The following is a 22,583-nucleotide window of genomic DNA, read 5'->3' as shown; positions in this document are numbered from 1 at the left end:
AAATAATACAAGTTATATATATATTTTGACATTATTAGGCGATGCTGTGGTCACATGCTGAACAGCAGTGCTGTGCGCTCATGCTGCGAGCGCCAGCCTTGGTTGCTCACACACTACTGAGGCTCCCACACCCGGGAATGTGGACCACGATTTTTTTTAAAGATGGCGTCTGTTTACAAGAGCCCTGAGGAAGCTGATGTGAACCCCATGTAGCCGCGGGAGTTTTGAATGGAACGTGAAAAATACAAATACCCGGAGGCGCGTTGCGCAAACCAGACGTGAGCCTGCAGGCGCGTTGCGCAGTTTAAGGGTTAAGATTAAATATCTACCACTGGCAGCTCTTGCTGTTTAAGGTCTGCCTCTCTTGCGAGGTAGTTGCGATTAATGTAACATCAATAGGAATTAATTCTTTTGATAATTGTCAAAGAAAAGAAAATCTCACACATAGATGAGTCGTTTTCTGCGTTCAGTGATGATGCATCTGATACAAGTAGCATAGATGAACAGTGCTAGCGGCTTCCATGGGGGTGTTTTTCATAGATATTTTAAAAAATACCTGAATCTCTTCCTGATTGACGGACACTCTTTGAGGCTCGTTGAATCTCTTTCTGACTGATGGACACTTTTTGAGGCAAGCCGAATCTCTTCCTGTGTGGGACCATACAAAGCGATCAAGACTACCTTACAAATTGATCTTTTCCTATAATCTTTTCAATACTACCTTATGCTTTACAAGCTTGGCTACATACAACCTACAAGTACTAAAGCCAAGGGTGTACATGAGTGCATTATTTGCAAGCACACAGAATGAAGAAACAGGAAGCAAAAATTTATCTATACCTGGTGCAATGAGAGCGAAGTCGCGCTGTGTACCATGGACTACTTTGTTGATTATTACTCCCTTACGAAGTACTGAATGTGTAATACAGTCTGTTACTGTGTAAATAGTGTGTGAAATTGTACATGTTGTAATTTTAGTGAATTTTTAACAGGTAATATTGCGACAATAAACATTTATTGTGGACACATTACTGACACATGTATCACAAGTTCCATGGAACATTATTAACGTTCTACTGTAAACATATTGTAAAGAACACAAATATGCATCAAATACGATAAAAAAACAAATAAGTCCGCATTGGAAATACATAAAACAAATAATTGAAAATATATTTGTGGCAACACACGGTGCTTGAATGGCCCGCGCGGCCGTGTCTGGGCGATTGAGGCACGGGCGACCAGGCCTTGACGTCACAGCGCACCTTGTCGACGTCCCCACAGCCAAAGTAAGCGGAATTTGGTATTTATTTTTACATAGACATGTTCAGGGAAGGGAATTTATCATTTTATGAAGAAAAAATAATTTTTTGGGAACACTTTATTTCATGCGCACCGGGGGAATTTCACAATAAACTTGGCGCAGCACGGTGGTTAATGTCTCATTCAACTTTGACTACGTACAGAACCTTCCCAACACGCTTCAAATATATTTCAGCACCAACAAAAAAACCAGCGTTGAATGTAATGAAACGCCATTTTCTGGGTGAGACCCGGAGGCTCCCCGGAGCTTTACCGGCTGATATGCTAATGTCAGACTTTGGCATCAGTCATGTGTATGGAGTTCTAGGGCCTACCGGGGACCACGAGCCAGAACCTGGCCCCCTCAGAGAGGCAAGGGGAGCAATGGCCTATAGAAACCCCCGTGTGGTTGGAAGCATTCTATGTCTGCCATCGACCGGGTCAAGCATCCAGAAAGGTAAGCATTCCAAAACAAACCCCTATTCTGGTGAAAATTGCTACCTAAGCCGAACTAGTGGATAGAACTCTTCAACAGAAAACAAGGAAACCAGTATGACGTCATACGTCACCGCGCCGCTGTCTGCGCAGCTCCCCCCTCCCCGGGAGGGGGAAGGGGGAGCCCCAGACCTCCCACGCCGGCTATCCACCCATCAGTTCAGAGGCTGGATGTCAAAACACGCGAAAAACGCCGACCGGAGGGAGGGAGGGTTGCCGGGGAGCCTCCGGGTCTCACCCAGAAAATGGCGTTTCATTACATTCAACGCTGGTTTTCTGGGGGGAGCCCCGTCAGCTCCCAGGAGCTAACTACCCACAGAGGAAGGTCAAAGGGACAAAACCGGGAGGCGGACACCACGCACCCCCCAAGGAGGCGAGACAACCGGCAGCAAACGCCAACCCAAGGCGCCACAGCCCCGAAAATCCCGGGAACAACACGAGAATCACAAGCAGCAAGGCCCCTGCACGAACACCAAAAATCCAAGCCCGAAAGACTGCAAGGCCACGTCGCCCAGACGGCAGCGAGAGCAGCGAAGCCACGAACACCACAGGCATGAGGGAAGAACACAGGCAGCTTAGCCGCAAGAACACGGCTGACCACCCGGGACACCATCACCCGCGAACCGGGAAGAACAGAACCGGATCAACGCAAAACGCGCTCCGGACCCAAACGCCGTGGCACGCAAACAACAGCGGAGGGACGCCACTGAACACAAAAACGACACACCCCCGGCCCGACCAACGAAGCACCAACAAACCCTGGACCCCTCTAGAATGCAGCAGCCCCACCCCGCGCCAGAAAAGATGGAGACTGCTGCCATCAAACAACCAAAACGCTAAAACCGAAGGAGCAAGAAAACTCAGCGAACCGACCCCCAGAGGCAAAGGCCCAAAGGAAAGAGCCGACGAAAAAACACACCGGAACCGAAGGGGCACTACCAACCGAGGAGAAGACAGAGCACGCTGACCAGAGACCAGGATGGTGCAAGCGGCGCACGAACAGGCCGGAGGTGAAACGACGCACAAGACAGCTGACTAACGGTGCAGAAGAAACACCAAGACCGAAAGCAAGCTGAAGCGGCCCCGCCTGCGCCGCACGAAAAGAGGCGACAGTATGTGGCAAGACGACGGCCCCCAACCCCCACTAGAAAACCAAGCCGAGAGTAAACCAAGCCAACAAGAGTAACCACCTAATTAGGGACAGGAAAAGGAAGGACCGCCAAAATACCCATACTGCCGCCTAGAGAAGCACGCAGGTGGGACACCTACCACGAAGCCACCCGACTACCAACCGGAGGCGAGACCACAAGGCAGAACATAAGCAGCCCCGACAAGGCCCCCCCGAGCCCAGGAAAAAAGGCGGAGCCGCGAGAAGATCTCGGGCGCGACCACCGAAACCCAGGCGGCACAAGGAGACGGAACGTCTGCCGAACAGAAAAAACTCCCCAAAGCATGCAAGCCCGCCAGGAGTTCAGAAACGACGGGTCCGACGCGAGACATCGCAAGAACCCCCCCCCCCCCAAAAAAAAAAACGGCAGGGCAAGCTAGGAAAACCAAAGAAGGCGGAAGGGTCGCCGCCAGAACAGGACCCGAACCAAGGGGCACGAACAACTGCAAGAGACCGAGACAAAGAAGCACAACACAGGACACAGGCCGACCAACGCCTAAGAACACACGCAGAACATCCCTGCTGCAGAGGAGGCAGGAAGAAAGAGCAGAAGCACAAAAAAAACCAGGAGAACAACCAGGGGTGGACAATCAGGCAGGGACAAAAACCGCACGCAATCCCCAGGCACAAAACGGCAGCAAAGTGCCACTCCACAACCGGACACAGGAACAAGGACACGCCACCGTGAAACACGGTACCAATGCACACGTGCAGCAGCAGCAGCAACAGGCACCACTGCAACATGTAAATAGCAACTCACCTCTGCAAAGGCAGAGAACGGAGCAGGCAGACCCCAGACAGGGCCAACGGAGACACGACAAAAACCTTGCAGGCCCAGAAACCTGCACCAGGCGACCGACGGCGGAGAAACCCCGCTCGATACCTGCTGGATGAGGTACTGGGAGCTCTTTTACACCTGAAGCCCGGCTCAAGGTCAGGCCAGACCGGCCAGAGGATGGCCCACCAGGCAGCTGCTAGGAGCAGTCCACCGGACCACATACCCCCACAACCAGGACGGGCCGGAACTGCCATACGAAAACAGGCCAGTGCGCCCTGGAAGACCACGGATGAACCAGCAAGAAGGCTTATGCTCGCAAGTAGGTCGTGTAACAAGCACAGACCACTGATGGTAATACAGTGTTCCCCAAAAGTGCCAAGAGCACCACTGCACTCCACTGGTACTATCCCGCAAGTTCTACCAGATAGGCGGGACCCAAGAGCTAGAGCTCAAATCCTGCAAGCACAGCCAGGAGCCTCACCAGGTGAGTACAGAACCAACCCTACAACCCCCACACCTCACAACATTAAAAAAGGAGGGTCCCCTGAATGACTCCAGCATGGGTTGGACATGCACATGAGGGGGACAGGAAGGGGTGATAAAGGGACAGTCACTGGTGTGCGAATGGTCTCAGTGGTACAAAAATATACCTAAATAAAGACAGGTATATAAACACCGCCGCATCCAGCGCCCGGCCAAAAGACGCCAGACTGCAGAAACTCACCTGGCGAATGGTGGCACGAACTTGACACGACTCAACTGTGCCCAGAAGAACTTGGGAGCATCGCCAGGTGAAGACGCCAGAGCCGGACCCTGCCGGACCCGCAGGAGAACAGGGAGAGGCGAAGGAGGCGGTCCACACCCATGACACAGGGAAAACTGCAGTGTCCTCCCCACAACTGGGAACCAGGACACCCCCGGCGCGAAGGGGCACATACCGCAGCCAGGGAGAAGAACAAGAGGCGAAGCACTGTAGCAAAAAAGGGCGCAAAACCCCAGCACTGAAACACCGCCCAGACCAAAACAAACTCCACGGCGCATGCACATAACACGCTGGCCGAACCGCACACCCTCCCTGCGGGAAGGCGCCAGCCAGGACTACTGTACGAGAAAAGGAGCCAAAAGAGGAAGCAGGAACAATAAAACCGGCCAAAGAAGCAAAGAGCCCAAAAAGGAACCCAACCGGGCGACAAGTAGCCCAACCGGGCGACAAGTAGCCCAACCGGGCGACAAGGAGCCCAACCGGGCGACAAGGAGCCCAACCGGGCGACAAGGAGCCCAACAGGGCGACAAGGAGCCCAACAGGGCGACAAGTAGCCCAACAGGGCGACAAGTAGCCCAACAGGGCGACAAGTAGCCCAACAGGGCGACAAGTAGCCCAACAGGGCGACAAGTAGCCCAACATGGCGACAAGTACGAGGAGCCGACAGACGTTCCAATAATGCGGGAAGTAGCGAAAAACCTTCCCGTACCCTCGAGAACACAGAAGCCAACACTAGTCCCGAAGGCACACGAAGGCGCAGGCGCACCCGAGATCAGAAGTCACGCAGAACCCCATCGAACGGGGAAACATGACAAAAACACCGTCCCAAAAAGGGGGGGGAGGAAACATCCACCCACAGGACGGAACCAACCGACTCAAAGGCCAAGGAACCGAGCCCGGGGAGGGGCCGACGTCCAACAGCACGTACGGCGAGTGGGGAGGAAAGACCCCACTCCGCGTAACCACAAGCCCCGCCTAGAGGGGGATAAAAACCCCCACGGGGTCTAACGGGGCCAAGGCCCCCCCAAGTCAGCCCCTCCCCAGCCCCGGGAACCTACACGACAGGCCCCGGGGCCGAGCCGTTTCCCCAAAGCCCCGGCCGTACCAGAAAACCGGGGCAGCCGTGAAAACACCAAGGAAGGGAGCCCACTGGCAGACTCATACAACACGGCTGGAGGAACAGGCCCAAATGCCCCCGTCACTACCCCGGAAGGGGAATTCCCCGAGACTGCCCGAGTCTCAACACCACCAAAAACCCCGCCCCGAACCTACAGACGGTAAGGAACCGGATGCAGGCAGGAAGGGTGAACCAGGGGAAAGACAAGGGGGCGTGGATGGAACCGAAGCAACCAACACCCCCAAGTCCCAAAACGAACTACAACGGGGCAGCCCCGGGGCTCCCGGGGAGGAAACCACGAGAACATTGCCACCACCAAGGCTCAAGTGCAACGCCCCTGCTGCCCGCACCCGCATTGTTAGCACAACTGGGTAACCGAGCCACAACGAGCAACCAAACTCGCAGGACTCCGGGTCGAAGGTGTCACCGACCCCACAGGCAGCAGACGGAGGCAAAACAGAGAGTCACCCAGAGACAAAAGGTGAGAGCAACCCTCAAACTCGCTGGAAGCGAGGGGGGGACTCTGGGGTCACATCCATCGGACCCGCGCGCCCCCAGGGGTTTCCCAGGGTCCCGAGCGTTTACTTTAAGAGGACTCGCGCTCAGGTAATCCCAGGCAGGGTACTGCTAACCGGCACCCAAAGCTACCAAACAACTTTCTAAGAGCTGAACCCCCGGGACGTGTACACTCACGGGGACCTAGCAGGGGGTACCACCAGAAAATACTCAGAACACAAGGGACACAAGGGGCAAGAACGAAGGCAGACCCCCCCACCAGGTAGATAAACAAAAAGAAAAAGAAAACCCCGCAAGAGGACAGCGTACCCAAGCGGAACAGAGCCGGCCGCTATGATTGGTAAAGACAAGCTGCACAGTACCCCGCGCCCCACCAGTGCAAACACTGCCCCTTACTCTAAGGTGAACAAGGGAGACAGAACACCCGAGCACACAAAGAGCGGCCGAAAACCAAGCAGTAAACGGCCAAGCAGGGGCAGGACCCAAGGAACTTGTGGAAGGTGGCCCCAAGCTCCAAGGGCAGTAATTACAGGGCACCTAGGGAAGGGAACCCTAGGCGCATGCAGCCCGAGTACTGAAGAATCACTCCCGGCTCACGCACCACCTAGAAAACAGACACCACACTCTAGGTACAGTGCTGAAACAACCACTGGAGCCGGAGCACATAACCATTGCCTATAGCATCAGCCGAAGAACTGATGGGTGGATAGCCGGCGTGGGAGGTCTGGGGCTCCCCCCTTCCCCCTCCCGGGGAGGGGGGAGCTGCGCAGACAGCGGCGCGGTGACGTATGACGTCATACTAGTTTCCTTGTTTTCTGTTGAAGAGTTCTATCCACTAGTTCGGCTTAGGTAGCAATTTTCACCAGAATAGGGGTTTGTTTTGGAATGCTTACCTTTCTGGATGCTTGACCCGGTCGATGGCAGACATAGAATGCTTCCAACCACACGGGGGTTTCTATAGGCCATTGCTCCCCTTGCCTCTCTGAGGGGGCCAGGTTCTGGCTCGTGGTCCCCGGTAGGCCCTAGAACTCCATACACATGACTGATGCCAAAGTCTGACATTAGCATATCAGCCGGTAAAGCTCCGGGGAGCCGACGGGCTCCCCCCAGAAAAAATAGCAAATATACAGCAACCCTATTAATTGCCCAACTTATTGATTCCAGTCTCAGGGATGAATAATTAAAAAACTACTACAGGAAAGTGGGATAAAATTTCATCATAAGGTAAATTAGTCATTTCCAAGACACTTATTTTCTACCAGTGCTTTCTGTTTTGAACAGGCTTCAGCCCCACTGGCTATGAACACTGCAGCAAATAAAATTAAACTAGTAGAAGCAACACTTAGGCTATTATACTGTATAGCCAATCTTGAATGCTGAAAAGTTCAACTTTGTCATACTGGTAATATCAATAACTCACCTTTAAAGGTTCTTGCTTAAATGTGTCCAAATCCAACTTCTCTGTTATCTCCAAAACACAGCTGATAAATTCTACATATATCTTAGAACTGATTTCTGTCCTTACTGTTGCAGGCATACCTAAAATAAATTGGTGAGACATACATTAACTACTTTTGCAAAAAAAATATTATACATTCTTGAAAATACACATTTTTTTTTTTATCTCAAGATGAATAAAATATAAAATATTAAAAAACAAAATTCAAATATTCCCCACCATTCCCTGTACTTGTACATATATTATGTTAAAAAATTGTGAGACCCTTTTAAAAAACCAGCGTTGAATGTAATGAATCGCCATTTTCTGGGTGAGACCTGGAGGTTCCCCGGAGTTTTACCAGGCTGATATGCTAATGTCAGACTTTGGCATCAGTCATGTGTATGGAGTTCTAGGGCCTACCAGGGACCACAGCCAGAACCTGGCCCCCTCAGAGAGGCAAGGGGAGCAATGGCCTATAGAAATCCCTGTGTGGTTGGAAGCATTCTGTGTCTGCCATCGACTGGGTCAAGCATCCAGAAAGGTAAGCATTCCAAAACAAACCCCTAATTCTGGTTAAAATTGCTACCAAAAGCTGAACTAGTGGATAGAACTCCCCAACAGAAAACAAGCAAACTAGTGTGACATCACACATCACCGCGCCGCTGTCTGCGCAGCTCCCCCCCTCCCCGAGAGGGGGAAGGGGGAGCCCCAGACCTCCCACGCCGGCTATCCACCCGTCAGTTCTGAGGCTGGATGTCAAAACACGCGAAAAACCGCCGACTGGGAGGGAGGGAGGGTTGCCGGGGAGCCTCCGGGTCTCACCCAGAAAATGGCGTTTCATTACAGTCAACACTGGTTTTCTGGGCGGAATCCCATCGGCTCTCAGGAGCTAACTACCCACAGAGGAAGGTCAAAGGGACAGAACCGGGAGGCGGACACCACGCACCCCCCCACGGAAGCGAGACAACCGGTAGCAAACGCTAACCCAAGGCATCACAGCCCTGAAAGGGCCCGGGAACAACACAAGACAACGAGCAGCAAGGCCCCTGTACGAACACCAAAGATCCGTGCTCCAACGACAGCAAGGACACGTCGCTCAGACAGCAGCGAGAGCAGCGAAACCACGAATGCTACAGGCATGGGGGAAGAACACAGGCAGGTTAGCCGCAAGAACACGGCTGACAACCTGGGAAGAACGGAACCGGATCAACGCAAAATGCACCCCAGACACAGATGCCGCGGCACGCAAATAACAGCGGAGGGCCGCCACTGAACACAAAAACACGACACACCCCCGGCCCGACCAACCAAGCACCAACAAACCAAGGAACCCTCCAGAACGCAGCAGCCCCATCCCGTGCCAGAAAAGATGGAGACTGCTGCCACTGAACAACCAAAACACTAAAACCGAAGGAGCAGAAAACCCCTGCTAAGGAGGAAGAAGCCCAGCGACCCGACCCCCAAAGGCAATTGCCAACAGGAAAAAGAGCCGACGAAAAAACAAACCGGAACCGAAGGGGCACCACCAACCGAGGAGAAGACAGAGCACACTGACCAGAGACCAGGACGGTGAAAAGTGGCGCATGAACAGGCCGGAGGTGAAACAACGCACGAGACAGCTTACTAACAGTGCAGAAACAACACCAAGACCGAAAGCAAGCCAAAGCAGCTCAGCCAGCGCCGCACGAAAAGAGGCGACAGTATGTGGCAAGACGACGAGGAAAAGGAAGGACCGCCAAAATACCCCATACTGCCGCCAAGAAGAAGTACGCAGGTGGGACACCTACTACGAAGCCACCCGACCACCAACCAGAGGCTAGACCGCGAGCCAGAACAGAAGCAGCCCCGACAAGGCCCCTTCGAGCCCAGGAAAAGGTGGAGCCGCGGGAAGATCCCGGGCGCGACCACCGAAACCCAGGCGGCACAAGGAGATGGAACGTCTGCCGAACAGAAAACTCCCCAAAGCAAGCAAGCCCGTCAGGAGATCAGAAACCACTGGTCCGACCCAAGACATCGCAAGGCCGCGAAAAGCCAACCGGTAAGGCAAGCCAGGAAAACCAAAGAAGGCGTAAGGGTTGCCTCCAGAAACAGTACCCGAACCAAGGGGTACGAGCAACTGCAACAGACCGAGACAAAGAAGCGTGCCATAGGACACTGGCTGAAAGAATGCCCAAGAAGCCAAGGAACACATGCAGAACACCCCTGCGGCAGAGGAGGAAACAAAGGGAACGCACAAGGAAGGAAAGCGGTAGAATCCCGAACCCCCCCCCCCACCCCCACCACAGCAGCAAGTGCAGGCAAAGCCGACCAAAGGAGATGCCAGGAAAACGACTGGGGAGAGGAAGGACGAAAGAGCTGAAGCACAAACCCCAGGAACAACCAGGGGGTGGACAATCAGGCAGGGACAGAAACCCCACGCACATGGGAGGGCCAAGCCAGGAGCCCGAAGACCACGAAAAACAACAAGCAAACCCCCATATGCAAACCCTAGGCCCAAAACAGCAGCAAAGTGCCACACCACAACTGGACACAGGAACAAGGACACGCCACCGCGAAACATGTTACCAATGCACACGTGCAGTAGCAGCAACAGGCACCACCGCAACATGCAACATGTAAATAGCAACTCGCTTCTGCAAAGGCAGAGAATGGAGCAGGCAGACCCCAGACACGGCCAACTGAGACACGACAGAACCCAGCAGGCCCAGGAACCTGCACACCAGGCGACCGACGGCGGAGAAACCCGCTCGATACCCGCTGGATGGGGTTCTGGGAGTTCATTTACACCCCAAGCCCGGCCCTAGGCTAGGCTAGACTGGTCAGAGGGTGGCCCACCAGGCAGCTGCGTGGAGCGGCCCACATACCCATCACAACCAGGATGGGCCGGAACATCAATTCGAAAACAGGCTAGTATGTCCTGAAAGTCCTCGGATGTACCGGCGATCTGGCGTATGCTCGCAGGCAGGACGTGTAACAACCGCAGACCTCTGATGGTTATACTGTGCATTCCCCGATTGTGCCTATTGCACCACTGCACTCCACTGGTACTATCCCGCAAGTCCTTCCATATAGGCGGGACCCAAGAGCCAGAGTTCAAAACCCCGCAAGCACAACCAGGAGAGACCTCCCAGGTGAGTACATAACCAGCACCACAACCCAAACCTCATAACATGAAAGAGGTGGGTCCCCTGAATGACTCTAGCAAGGGTTGGACATGCACATGAGTGGGACAGGAAGGGTTGAAAAGGGACAGTCACTGGAGTGCGAACGGTCTCAATCGTACAGAAATATACCTAAATAAAGACAGGTATATAAATTTCCGTATCTAGCGCCCGGCCAAAAGACGCCAGACCGCAGAAACTCACCTGTCGAACGGAGGCACGAACGTGACACGACCCAACAGTGCCCAGAAGATCCTGGGAGCACTGCCAGGTGAAGAAGCCAGAGCCGGGCACCCAGGAGAGCAGGGTAGCAGGGTAGAGGCGAAGGAGGCGACCCACACCCATGATACAGGGAAAACCTCAGCGTCCTCCCCACAGCTGGAAACCAGGACACCCCCGGAGTGATGGGGCACATACCGGAGCAAGGGAGAAGAGTGAGAGGCCGCACCCACTTAGTCAGCACAACCAGGTAACAAAGCCACAACGAGCAACAAAACTCGCAGGACTCCGGGTCGAAGGCATCACTGAACCCACAAGCAGCAGACGGAGGCAAAACAGAGAGTCACCCAGAGACAAAGGGTGAGAGCAACCCTCAAACTCACTGGAAGCAAGGGGGGACTCTGGGGTCACATCCATCGGACCCTCGCGCCCCCAGGGGTTTCCCAGGGTCAAGAGCGTTTACTATAAGAGGACTCGCGTTCAGGTAATCCCAGGCAGGGTACTGCTAACCGGCGACCAAAGCTACCAAACAACTTTCTAAGAGCTGAACCCCCGGGACGTGTACACTCACGGGGACCTAGCAGGGGGTACCACCAGAAAAACACTCAAAACACAAGGGGGCAAGAACGAAGGCAGACCCCCCACCAGGTAGATAAACAAAAAGAAAAAGAAAACCCCGCAAGAGGACAGCGTACCCAAGCGGAACAGAGCCGGTCGCCATGATCGGTAAAGACAAGCTGCACAGTACCCTGCGCCCCACCAGTGCAAAACTGCCCCTTACCCTAAGGCGAACAAGGGAGACAGAACACCCGAGCACACAAAGAGCGGCCGAAAACCAAGCAGTAAATGGCCTAGCAGGGGCAGAACCCAAGGAACTTGTGGAAGGTGGCCCCAAGCCCCAAGGGCAGTACTTACAGGGCATCTAGGGAAGAGAACCCTGGGCGCATGCAGCCCAAGTACTGGAGACTCACATCCGGGTCACGCACCACCCAGAAGACAGACACCACACTCTAGGTACAGTGCTGAAACAACTACTGGAACCAGAGCACACAACCGGTGCCTATAGCATCAGCCTCAGAACTGATGGGTGGATAGCCGGCGTGGGAGGTCTGGGGCTCCCCCTTCCCCCTCTTGGGGAGGGGGGAGCTGCGCAGACAGCGGTGCGGTGACGTGTGACTTCATACTAGTTTGCTTGTTTTCTGTTGGGTAGTTCTATCCACTAGTTCGGCTTTTGGTAGCAATTTTAACCAGAATAGGGGTTTGTTTTGGAATGCTTACCTTTCTGGATGCTTGACCCGGTCGATGGCAGACATAAAATGCTTCCAACCACACAGGGATTTCTATAAGCCATTGCTCCCCTTGCCTCTCTGAGGGGGCCAGGTTCTGGCCGTGGTCCCTGGTAGGCCCTAGAACTCCATACACATGGCTGATGCCAAAATCTGACATTAGCATATCAGCCTGGTAAAGCTCCAGGGAGCCGACGGGGCTTCCCCCAGAAAATACAGTATCTACACCAATTTTAGAGACAGATTAATACTGTATTTAACTTGCACCACCAGAATTTTAACCATGTCTTTGAGGCCTTTGGGCTCATCCCTTGGGCCAACTTATTTCGAGTTCCCGGTTATGAGTACAGGAACCTGTAGTGCTTGGGACTTGATCACCAATGTGGAGCGTGTTTTAAGGATTAACACTTTGCGCGGATCAGGACTCCGCCCGGAGTCCTGTTTCGCCTACCCGCTTCCGCGATGTGGACATAAAATGATGTCCTGAAAAAAATATTTGTATAAAATTCAATTTTAATCCGATTTACTTTGGGTTTGTTTCAAACTGCGCACCATGAGGCTCTCTTTCTCACTACTAGGCTGCATGGTACGATAAGTTCATGAAAGGTGTGGACCACTTCGATCAAATGGTATTACCATTTTACCAGGAAAACTCACAAGTGGACCTAAAAGATAACGTTTTATTTCCTGCAAATGGCTTTGCATAATGCCTTTGTTTTGTACAAATACAACACAACTGATCAAAAAAAGCTAACATTGCTACAGTTCCACGAGGTGGCAAATTGGGCCCTATTGTGCTGGGACCCGGAAGATTGGCCTCAAACAGCAACAGTATCTCAACACTTGTGGCACGCTCCAGACATAAATGATGACACAGGTCCTGCCTATGCTGACGCCATGCAAACTCCTGGACCATCTGGGGTGAAGCGGCCTTTGTTCACTTCAACACCTCAAGCTGAAGCAGCAACCGAATCAGAACCCGAGATGTCTGGCACACTGCCATTTGACGAGACGGTTTTGTCAGATGACTCTGACTCAAATGTTGAACCTCCAGCGATTCAGTTGATTCTGAAAATCGCATGAACTACAAACTGAAACGAGTATTTTGATACCAGAATGAACACTATCACATAAACTGCCATAAGTAGACTCGAACCTTCATAGATTTTTTTTTGGGTGTAGCGTGTGTCTGCACGAGTGTCCCAAACGGGTTGCAGATGGGTGACTTTAGCCGTTTATACTGGTAATGTATTTTGTATTTTGATACCAGAATGAACACTATCACATAAACTGCCATAAGTAGACTCGAACCTTCATAGATTTTTTTTGGGTGTAGCGTGTGTCTGCATGAGTGTCCCAAACGGGTTGCAGGTGGGTGACTTTAGCCATTTATACTGGTAATGCTTCCCCCATATCATGTATTATATGCATATGTCTGTTTAGGGAATTTTATTCCGATCAATGTACAACCAAAAATAACTGTGTGCAACAAGTATAAACTTGACAAACATAACAAAAGTAAAAACATTTCGTGTGTGTTTGACGCTCACTGATATGTTCCAGCGTTGTTTTATATTTGGCGCTATTCGATCTTACGCTTTGTTGATCTTTTTTACCTACGGGCTCATAGAACATTCTATTGCGAACACATTGACACAAAAATGAATGACGTACATAGTATAATAATGTCAGGACAGTGAAATAAGTATAAACTTTCAAAGCGCCGTATCGCACATGTGTCGTCCCGTCACCGATACCGGGTAACAATTTCACCACTTCCCACACTCTTGCGGGTGGGCCACGATCATTATTCTACGTTTGTATTCATATCACCGTGTTGGGAATTTCATTGCGAGTCCATTGATACCAAAATTAATGCTGTAGGACAAGTGTGGAGGTGATAACAATCCCAAGAGTAAAAACATTTTGTTGCTGTTGGGCGCTCACGGCGAGTCATCTTCGTAGTTATTTATTTGGTGCTGGTATCCCTATACGTTTCGTGACTTTGTTTACTGATGTTCTTCTAGAGAATTTTATTGCGAACACGTTGGTACCAAAATGAAATATGTAGCTCGAGAACTAAGGTCAGGAGAGTAAAAAGAGTATACACATTTTTGTTTTTACGCTTAAGCTTTGCCGATCATGCTTGTTCGCTCCTGTCCTTCCTTATGATGTCAGCCAGGTGCGGCTTCACGTGCACGTTCCCTCCCTTTCGGCATCCCTGGTGGCCGAGGATTTGTGCGCTGTCTTTGGACTGTCTCGTGTTGGGTGTGGAGGAGCTGGTTTCCGGGCTAGGATTCGGTGTGCTTGCTTCCGCAGCTCGGGCGCCGGCTACTTTGATGAAGATGTATGCGCCGTTTCTGAGAGAGGCGGTGTCTGTTCTTCGCTCCTCATCTCGCGTGCTGACAGGCGGTGCTTGTCCAAATTTTGGAATCGTCGTGGGCCCTGGCTCTTAGATTTTCATCACCTTTTTGTCCATTGCTATTTGCAGAGTCTGCGGTGATGCATTTTCTGCAGTTGGCTTCATCTAGTTGACAGCCATTGTCAGATTTGTAGGTTCTCCGGGGAGGCCATGGAGGTCCTGCCCAGAAGGGAGGCCATGGAGGTCCTGCCCAGAAGGGAGGCCATGGAGGTCCTGCCCAGAAGGGAGGCCATGGAGGTCCTGCCAGGTCTCGGGGTTCCTTCGGTTGTCATACGCCAATAGTGCCAGATTCGGGGCTGGCACCACCTCTGGAGCCGTAGGCACAGTAATCGCTCTTGGCATTGGTTGGGCTCTTGTAGGGGTCGTCGGCCCTTCCGCAGGTTGCCCCGTTGACGGAGCAATAGGGGAGGAAGCTCGCGCTGTTTGCTCTCGCCTGGTCCCACAATTTGAGGGCATTTCGGGTCGTTTCCTCTGACCTGCGGTGGCGTTGGGTCGGTCCTCCTCCTTCAGGGGGATCAGGGCTGGCAGGGCAGGCCTCTTCTCCTGTGCTGTCAGGTCATCCGGGAGTGGGTTCACTTGGGTGTGGTCGAAACGACAACGTCCCTCAGGTGAGTTTCCCACCTGTTTTCAGTTCCGAAAAGTCCCTGGCACTTTTGCCCCTCCATTTGGATGACCACTCTCAGGTCCGGCTGCTTTTGGAGCCGGGTGCCTGGATGGTGTCTCTGGACCTCCGGGACGCGTATTGGTTTTATAATTTTATTGTACATGTCCCGATTCATCCGGGGTTCAGTGACTGGCTCGGTTTTGTCATAGGACAACAAGCTTACCTTCCATTCAGCTTGAATATGGACCTCGAGTGTTCACACGCTTTACCGGGTCGTGGTGACCTGTTTGCTTCTGTTAGGGGTTCGGGTTCTGGCTTACCTCGACGACTGGCTGGTGTGGGCTCCCAGCCAGTCTGCGTGTCAGCTCGCCAGGGATATGGTTCTTTCCCAGTTCGCCGGGTTCGGGATTCATGGTGAACTAGAGTAAGTCCCTTTTGGTTCCCTCTCAGGTTCGGACTTGGCTGGGTCTGGTGTGGGACTCTCGGACCGCTTCCTTGTCTCACCCTCCTACGACGCTGTTGCTGCTGCAGTCCCGCCTCTGGCTGTTTTTGGAGGGCACCCGGGTCACACGTCGGTTGTTTGAGCGGCTGTGTTGGAGCCTGAACTTTACAGTGCTGGTCTACCCATCAGGTCGAATCTGGCTTCGGCGGATGTTCTGATTTCTTTGGGGTCTTCCCTTCCGCCGCTCTCACGATCGATGGGTTCGGATCACGGGAACCTTGCGCCGGCTGCTGCGTCGCCGGCTTCCTCTGCGGGTTTTTCAGAGTTCTGTGCCGTGGTGCCTCCCCAAGCCCTCGCTCGATGCGTTCACTGATGCTTCATCTCTCGGCTGGGGTTTTGCGACAAGTGTTCACCAGGCCAGCCAGGGTCGATGGGGTCCGTACTCCCATTGAGCTCACAGCACGGCATGGGAGTTTGCGGCGGTGTGGCATTCACTTCAGAGGATTTGGGTCGCTCAAGGAGCAACGATCCGGTTCCATTTGGACTGCTCCCCGGTGGTTCATTCCCTGAACCGTGGGGGTTCGATGCGGTCCTTGGTTCTTTGGGGCTGGTAGCTTCGGGTGACTCGTCTGCTGAGTTCTCAGGGTTCGGCTCTCCTGGCGGTTTATGTTCAGGGGGGTGTCAAACATCCTGGCAGACAGCCTGTTTTGGTTCCTTCCCCTTTCCACAGAATGGACGGTCGACGCCAACTCGTTCAGTTGGCTCTGCTGGACGTACAGGCGCCCAGCAGTGGACCTATTCGCATCGGAGTGGTCGAGGTATCTGCCAGTTCATGAGGCACCCTTGCCAGACTGCGAGGCCGTCAGGGGTCGATGCTTTTCGGCTGGACTGGTCGAGGTGGAGTTACCTATACCTCTTCCCTCCGGTTCGGTTGTTGCTCCGGATCCTGCCTCGGTTGGAGACTTACCAAGGGAGAGTAGTCCTGTTGGCTCCTTGGTGGCTGGGCCAGCCTTGGTTTCGGGTGCTTCTCTCTCAATGTCCAAACCCAAGGGTCTTCCTGCGGCTCCGCCTCTTTCAGCAGCTCGGTCCGGTCCGTTATGTGGCTGATTCGATCTTCTCCACTCTTCGCGTCTGGTCTTTTTCACATGGGTGTATCACCACTTGTATGGTGATCAGGTGGCTTAATTGATGGTGTCCCACCTGCGAGTTTTGTCTAGACGGTAGTATGAAATTTCCTGGCGGTCCTTTCGGCAATTTTTGTCTCTTTGTAGGTTGTCTTCTATTTCTGATTGGGTTGTTTAGTCCTTTCTCTCTTAGTTGTTTCAGGACTGTCATCTTGTGCCAAATACTGTCGCCTCATTTCGTGCAGTGCTGGCAGAGCCGCTGCAGCTTGCTTTCGGGGTGGATGTCACTTCTGCTCCGTTCCGCAAGCTTTCTTGGGCGTTGTTTTCCCCTCCTGCCTGCTCATGCGCCGCCTGAGCTGTCCTAGTCGTTGGAATGGGTACTCTCTTTTCACTCTTCTCCTCAGCTTGTGGTGGCCCCCCTCAGTTCAGGACTGCTTTTTTAAGTCTTTTTTCTTGTTGGCATTGGCCTCTTGGGGGTCAGGTCGAAGAGCTTTGTGCTCTCCTTCGGAGCAGGGGTTTCTGCTCTTTCAGTCCTGGTGGTCGTTTCGTTCGTTTGCAGCCTTCTTTTTTGGTGAAGAATCAGTCTACTGCTTTCCGAAGGAGTCGTTGGGTTGTTGTTGATTTGTTCGGCTGGGGGTGCATCATGTTTTGTGTCCAGTTGCGGTTCTTCGCCGGTATCTGTGCACCACCGCCTCAATGGTAGGGGACACGATGTGGGTGGACCCAGTTTCCCTTCTTCCCTGTTCCAAGGCGCGGATCTCCCAGGTTGTTCACAGGATTATTCGGTCCAGCCAGCCTGTGGTCTATCCCCGCAACCCGTTCTCACACAAGACAGCACATATATGACTTAATGCTTAAAGTCAATATGTTGAATATGAATTAGTAAATATGTGATATATTCCCAGTTACTTTTTTTTCCAAGGCCCAAACTCTTCCTCACGTACCAACTTGCGTCTCACAGTACCCGTCCGTCAACCTAGATAGCAGAATAGTCGTGATTGGTTCAATTATAAGGAAAATTGTACTTTTCAGGTCCCACATGGGTTGTGAAATTTACCTACTATTGTCCATGCTCTTAGAATATTATAGATCAGCTACTTCCTATTGAAGGTTCGTAGTTTTGTTTTGAGAAATATTAGTTGTTCTTAGTAAATTATAATAAGCACTAAAAATTATTACATAGAATAACAGTCCTTCACCAATCAATATTATATACCATAGTTGGTGCTTTACAAATCTTTAAAGGATGTTTTGTAGGAACGCTAACAGAAAACGATGGTTCATTGGAATGTCTATGGGGTAAACTACTCTAAACAGGATGGTATTGTGTCTACTATACCAACTACAGGATCGGTATATTGTCCACTACCACCTGTTAGGTGGGTAAGGGGTCCAATACCACCCACAGGATGGGTATGAGGGTCACATCCACCCAGAGGATGAGTATGGGGATCACATCCACCCACAGGAAGGGTATGGGGTCCAATACCACCCACAGGATGAGTATGGCGTCCACTACAACCCACAGGATGGGTATGGGGCTCCAACCACCCATAGAATGGGTATGGGGCTCCAACCACCCATAAAATGGGTATGGGGTCCAATAACACCCACTGGATGTGTATATGGCGTCCATTGCCGCGCGTCGAGCTCGAAAACCGCAGCATTCATCTCAGAACCATGCCTATTTCACGCAGATTCCTTAATAAACGTAAAAGTTTTATATGTCACAAGAAAGATAGAAATATAAGCTTCATTCTAAATACCTTACCATGGGCATATTTAAATTTAAACCGAAGATACGTGTACTTTTATAATAGCCGAGCTCCGACCCCGGACAGATCGATCGACCGAGCAACTCTCTCTCAGAACAATGTTTATTTCACGTGAATTCGTTAGTAAACATATATGTTTTATATGTCTCAAGAAAGACAGACATATAAGCTTCACTTTAAACACTTTACTATAGACATATTTAAATTTCTAATGAAGATTATTGTATTTTAAAAATTACGGAGCTCCCACCCCGTACAGACTGAACGACAGAGCAACTCTCTCTCAGATCAATGTTTATTTCACGTAAATTCGTTAATAAACACAAATGTTTTATAAGTCTTAAGCAAGATAGAAATAAGAGCTTCATTTTAAATACATTACAATAGACATATTTATAGCTCAAGTGAAGATACATATGTTTTTATAGTAGCGCTCAGTAGCTTGTCGGGCATGGAGTGCAGACGCCTACGCACTTGCCGATATATTGTATAATTAACAAAGATACGCTAATAAAGCCTAAAATCTTATATGCCTCCAGAAAGACCGATATATGAACATTATTATAATTGCACCAAATGAAATATATCATGTTCGAGAACAAAGATATATCAATTTTAAATTAAGTTTCGACTCTCTCTCGGGTGAGAGAGATGGGGGCGACTCTCGCCCCATCTATTGGAGATTCTGTGCACTAAATACCCAAAGCTACTCAAACCCTCCTAGCATTATTTAAGTAATGAAGTAATATGGTATATTTACTCACTATAATGTGGGTGCTGAATGCAGAACATGAGAAAACATATATTTACTCCAAACTAATATAATTTCATTATGAAATAAGTAGCATCAAAGGAAGTCGATGGTCCAAGTAGCAATGTTGTGGAGCGACTTATCCAAGATATATTGTTGTTTGGAAAGTGTTTGTTGGCATATCCAGTTGTCGCACTTCTCTGCTCAAATTATCACAAATTTAAATTATAATGTTAACAAGTAGAATACGTATTTTTAATAAAATCTAACATAACTAGCCAGAAAACATTTAACATTAATTAAAAAATATATGTTTGGAAGTTAAATCGACTTCATAGGACAATGGTTTTGTTATATATACTCGTTATTCGTTGACATGCGTTCGCTACTTAAACTACCATGTACTGTACTTATGTAAAATCTCCCATGTCTCTTCGCTCATCTCACCGAACCCTACAGGCTCTGTGATATATTGTTTAATTAATTGAGATTCACAAATAAAGCTAATAATTGTATATGTTATCAAAAAGGCAGAGCTTAGTTTAGTTCATTTATTATGCACTCCATACCCATCCTATGGACGATAGTGGAGTATTACAGAGGCACATAATGGGCTCAGGGAATGAGCCCCACAATTCATATAGCCAAGCAAGTTATAATCTTGATAAGCTAGTTACAAAAGTCAATACACATTGTCACATCAACAATGGGCTCGAGACCGACCACAAGTACAGTTTATAATTTAAGCAACTGATTTATATGGAGGGCTAGTGTCACAATTGATATGTTTATCCTACACATAACCCCCTCTCCCCCATCCAATGGGCAGGGGTGGATAGGTTACAATCAAGTTTTTTTTTTGCGTTTTATTCAGAGATTAGGTCTTATTGGGTGAGGAAAGATATTCATATTTTAAAGAAGGTTTCTTGGCTCTCCATTTGTAACAAACTTACACATTGATGGAAAATATACAACCTTTTGAAAATCAATATTAGTTTGATCTAGATATTGTAATTAACGAAAGTATTTATGTCATCTGAAAGGTAGAAATATAGGCTACATTTAAAATCCTTTGTCATAAATATAACTGAAGTGAAAACGAAGATATATGCGTTTTGATAGTTACTTGATGGCTTGCTCTGAGAGTGTGAAGCCCTGCACACCAGCCAATAAATTGTATAATTAGTTTCCATATATTTTAATTAATCTTAAAAATCTATATGTCAGAAGAAAGGAAGATGTAGTCGTTAATGTGAGAACATTTAAAAATATATATCTCTTAAGTTAAATAAATAATACCACCTTATCGCCGGTGTCCGGACACATGAAAATTACCTAGGTATCAGTATCCAGCCAGGCGGGGATCACAGGCTGCACAATACTGATAAATTATATAATGCACTACTTGTGGTCGATCTCGAACCCATTTATGATTTGACGACTTATAGTGAATTTTGTAACTAGCTCATTAAGATTGTATCTTGCTTAGCTAAATGAATTGTGGGGTTCGGTCCATTCATTTTCTTTCTTTATTATGCACCCCATAATACCCATCCTGTGGGCGGTGGTGTAAAGGATTACAGAGGCACATAATCGGTTCAGGAACTGAACCCTCTAGTTCGTTTAGCTAAGCAAATAACAATCTTTTGACGCTAGTTACAAAATTATTAATGTACACATACTTATGCATACATGTACATATACATACGTATACATATATAAATACACATACATATTTAATCACCCACACAAATACACACATCAGTAATTTTTTGTGTCACAAGTGATTCAACAAGAGGCTCACAACAGTCACTATACAAGGCACTTTACATCTATGGTGAGTCACACAGTTACTAGTCTTGCTGCACACCCACCCAACTGGGCGGCAGCTTTACAGTCATGTGCTCCACACCCACCCAACTGGGCGGCAGCTTTACAGTTACCTGGTGTTATTCTTCACCTATATCTTTTTCTGGTTAATCCCTATTTACATTATGCAGTTCAGGTTTCGTCGCCATACTATAGTTTTTAGTTTAGTTAATTTATCACATAATGGGTTCAGGGACTGAACACAATTTATTTATCTAAGCAAGTTACAATCTTGAGGAGCTAGCCACAAAATTCATAACACATCGTCACATCAACAACATGTGTTCGAGATCGACCACAAGTACAGTTTCTAAATTAAGCAAATGCTATATGTGGAGAGCTAGTGTCACAATTGATATGTTTGTCCTGCACATTTCCACAGTAGTTTGCTTGGGTTTGCTTGGGTACATAGACAAGAGACTGAACTTCAGCACCCACATACAACACAAAGGGATGCTCTGAGAGAGAGAGAGAGAGAGAGAGAGAGAGAGAGAGAGAGAGAGAGAGAGAGAGAGAGAGAGAGAGAGAGAGAGAGAGAGAGAGAGAGAGAGAGAGAGAGAGAGGGAGAGTAAAAATATCCACTGAGGTCTGATTAAGTCCTTTTGGGGACCTTAATCATTAGGACGTTCAATGATTAACGCAAAGTGAGGCGTATTCAGATGGTATATTGACAACATTCAGCATATCTCATACTACCTAATAGTGACACTAGTTGCCGTTACGATTACTGAACTGCGAATTACCAATATTCCTATGTCTAGCGTTATAATCACCTTTAATGATGGTAGGCTCAGTCTGAATGCAGATAGGAAGGTCAGCATAATTAAAGTTACAAGGAGTCGATTATTTAGTACATAGTTGTTTTTCTCTTAAACTGGATGATAGAGGGGGGAGTCTTTAACGTGATTGGGAATACATACATACATACATACATACATACATACATGCATGCGTACATCCATTCATACATACATACATACATACATACATACATACATACATGCGTATATAAATACATGCGTATATAAATACATACATACATTACATACATACATACATACATTACATACATACATTACATACATACATTACATACATACATACATACATTACATACATACATACATACATGCATGCGTACATACATACATCCATCCATCCATCTATCCATACATACATACATACATACATACATGCATGCATACATACATACATACATACATACATACATACATACATACATACATACATACATGCGTACATACATACATACATCCATCCATCTATCCATTCATACATACATACATACATACATACATACATACATACATACATACATATACATACATA

General features: G+C 49.3%; 1 protein-coding gene across 1 annotated transcript in view; it reads right to left on the bottom strand.

Annotated features, from left to right (window-relative positions):
• LOC138355211 (DNA-dependent protein kinase catalytic subunit-like) overlaps positions 1-22,583 on the bottom strand; it is a 254,457-nt gene that overhangs the window by 96,098 nt on the left and 135,776 nt on the right. Inside the window, exon 10 of the mRNA XM_069310065.1 lies at positions 7,560-7,678. Within this exon, the coding sequence (XP_069166166.1) occupies positions 7,560-7,678 (119 nt within the window). The remainder of the gene's footprint in view (positions 1-7,559; positions 7,679-22,583) is intronic.

This window comes from Procambarus clarkii, chromosome 66 (genome assembly GCF_040958095.1).
Source record: "Procambarus clarkii isolate CNS0578487 chromosome 66, FALCON_Pclarkii_2.0, whole genome shotgun sequence".
Classification (NCBI taxonomy): domain Eukaryota; kingdom Metazoa; phylum Arthropoda; class Malacostraca; order Decapoda; family Cambaridae; genus Procambarus; species Procambarus clarkii.
This window is presented reverse-complemented; position numbering and strand designations above follow the sequence as displayed.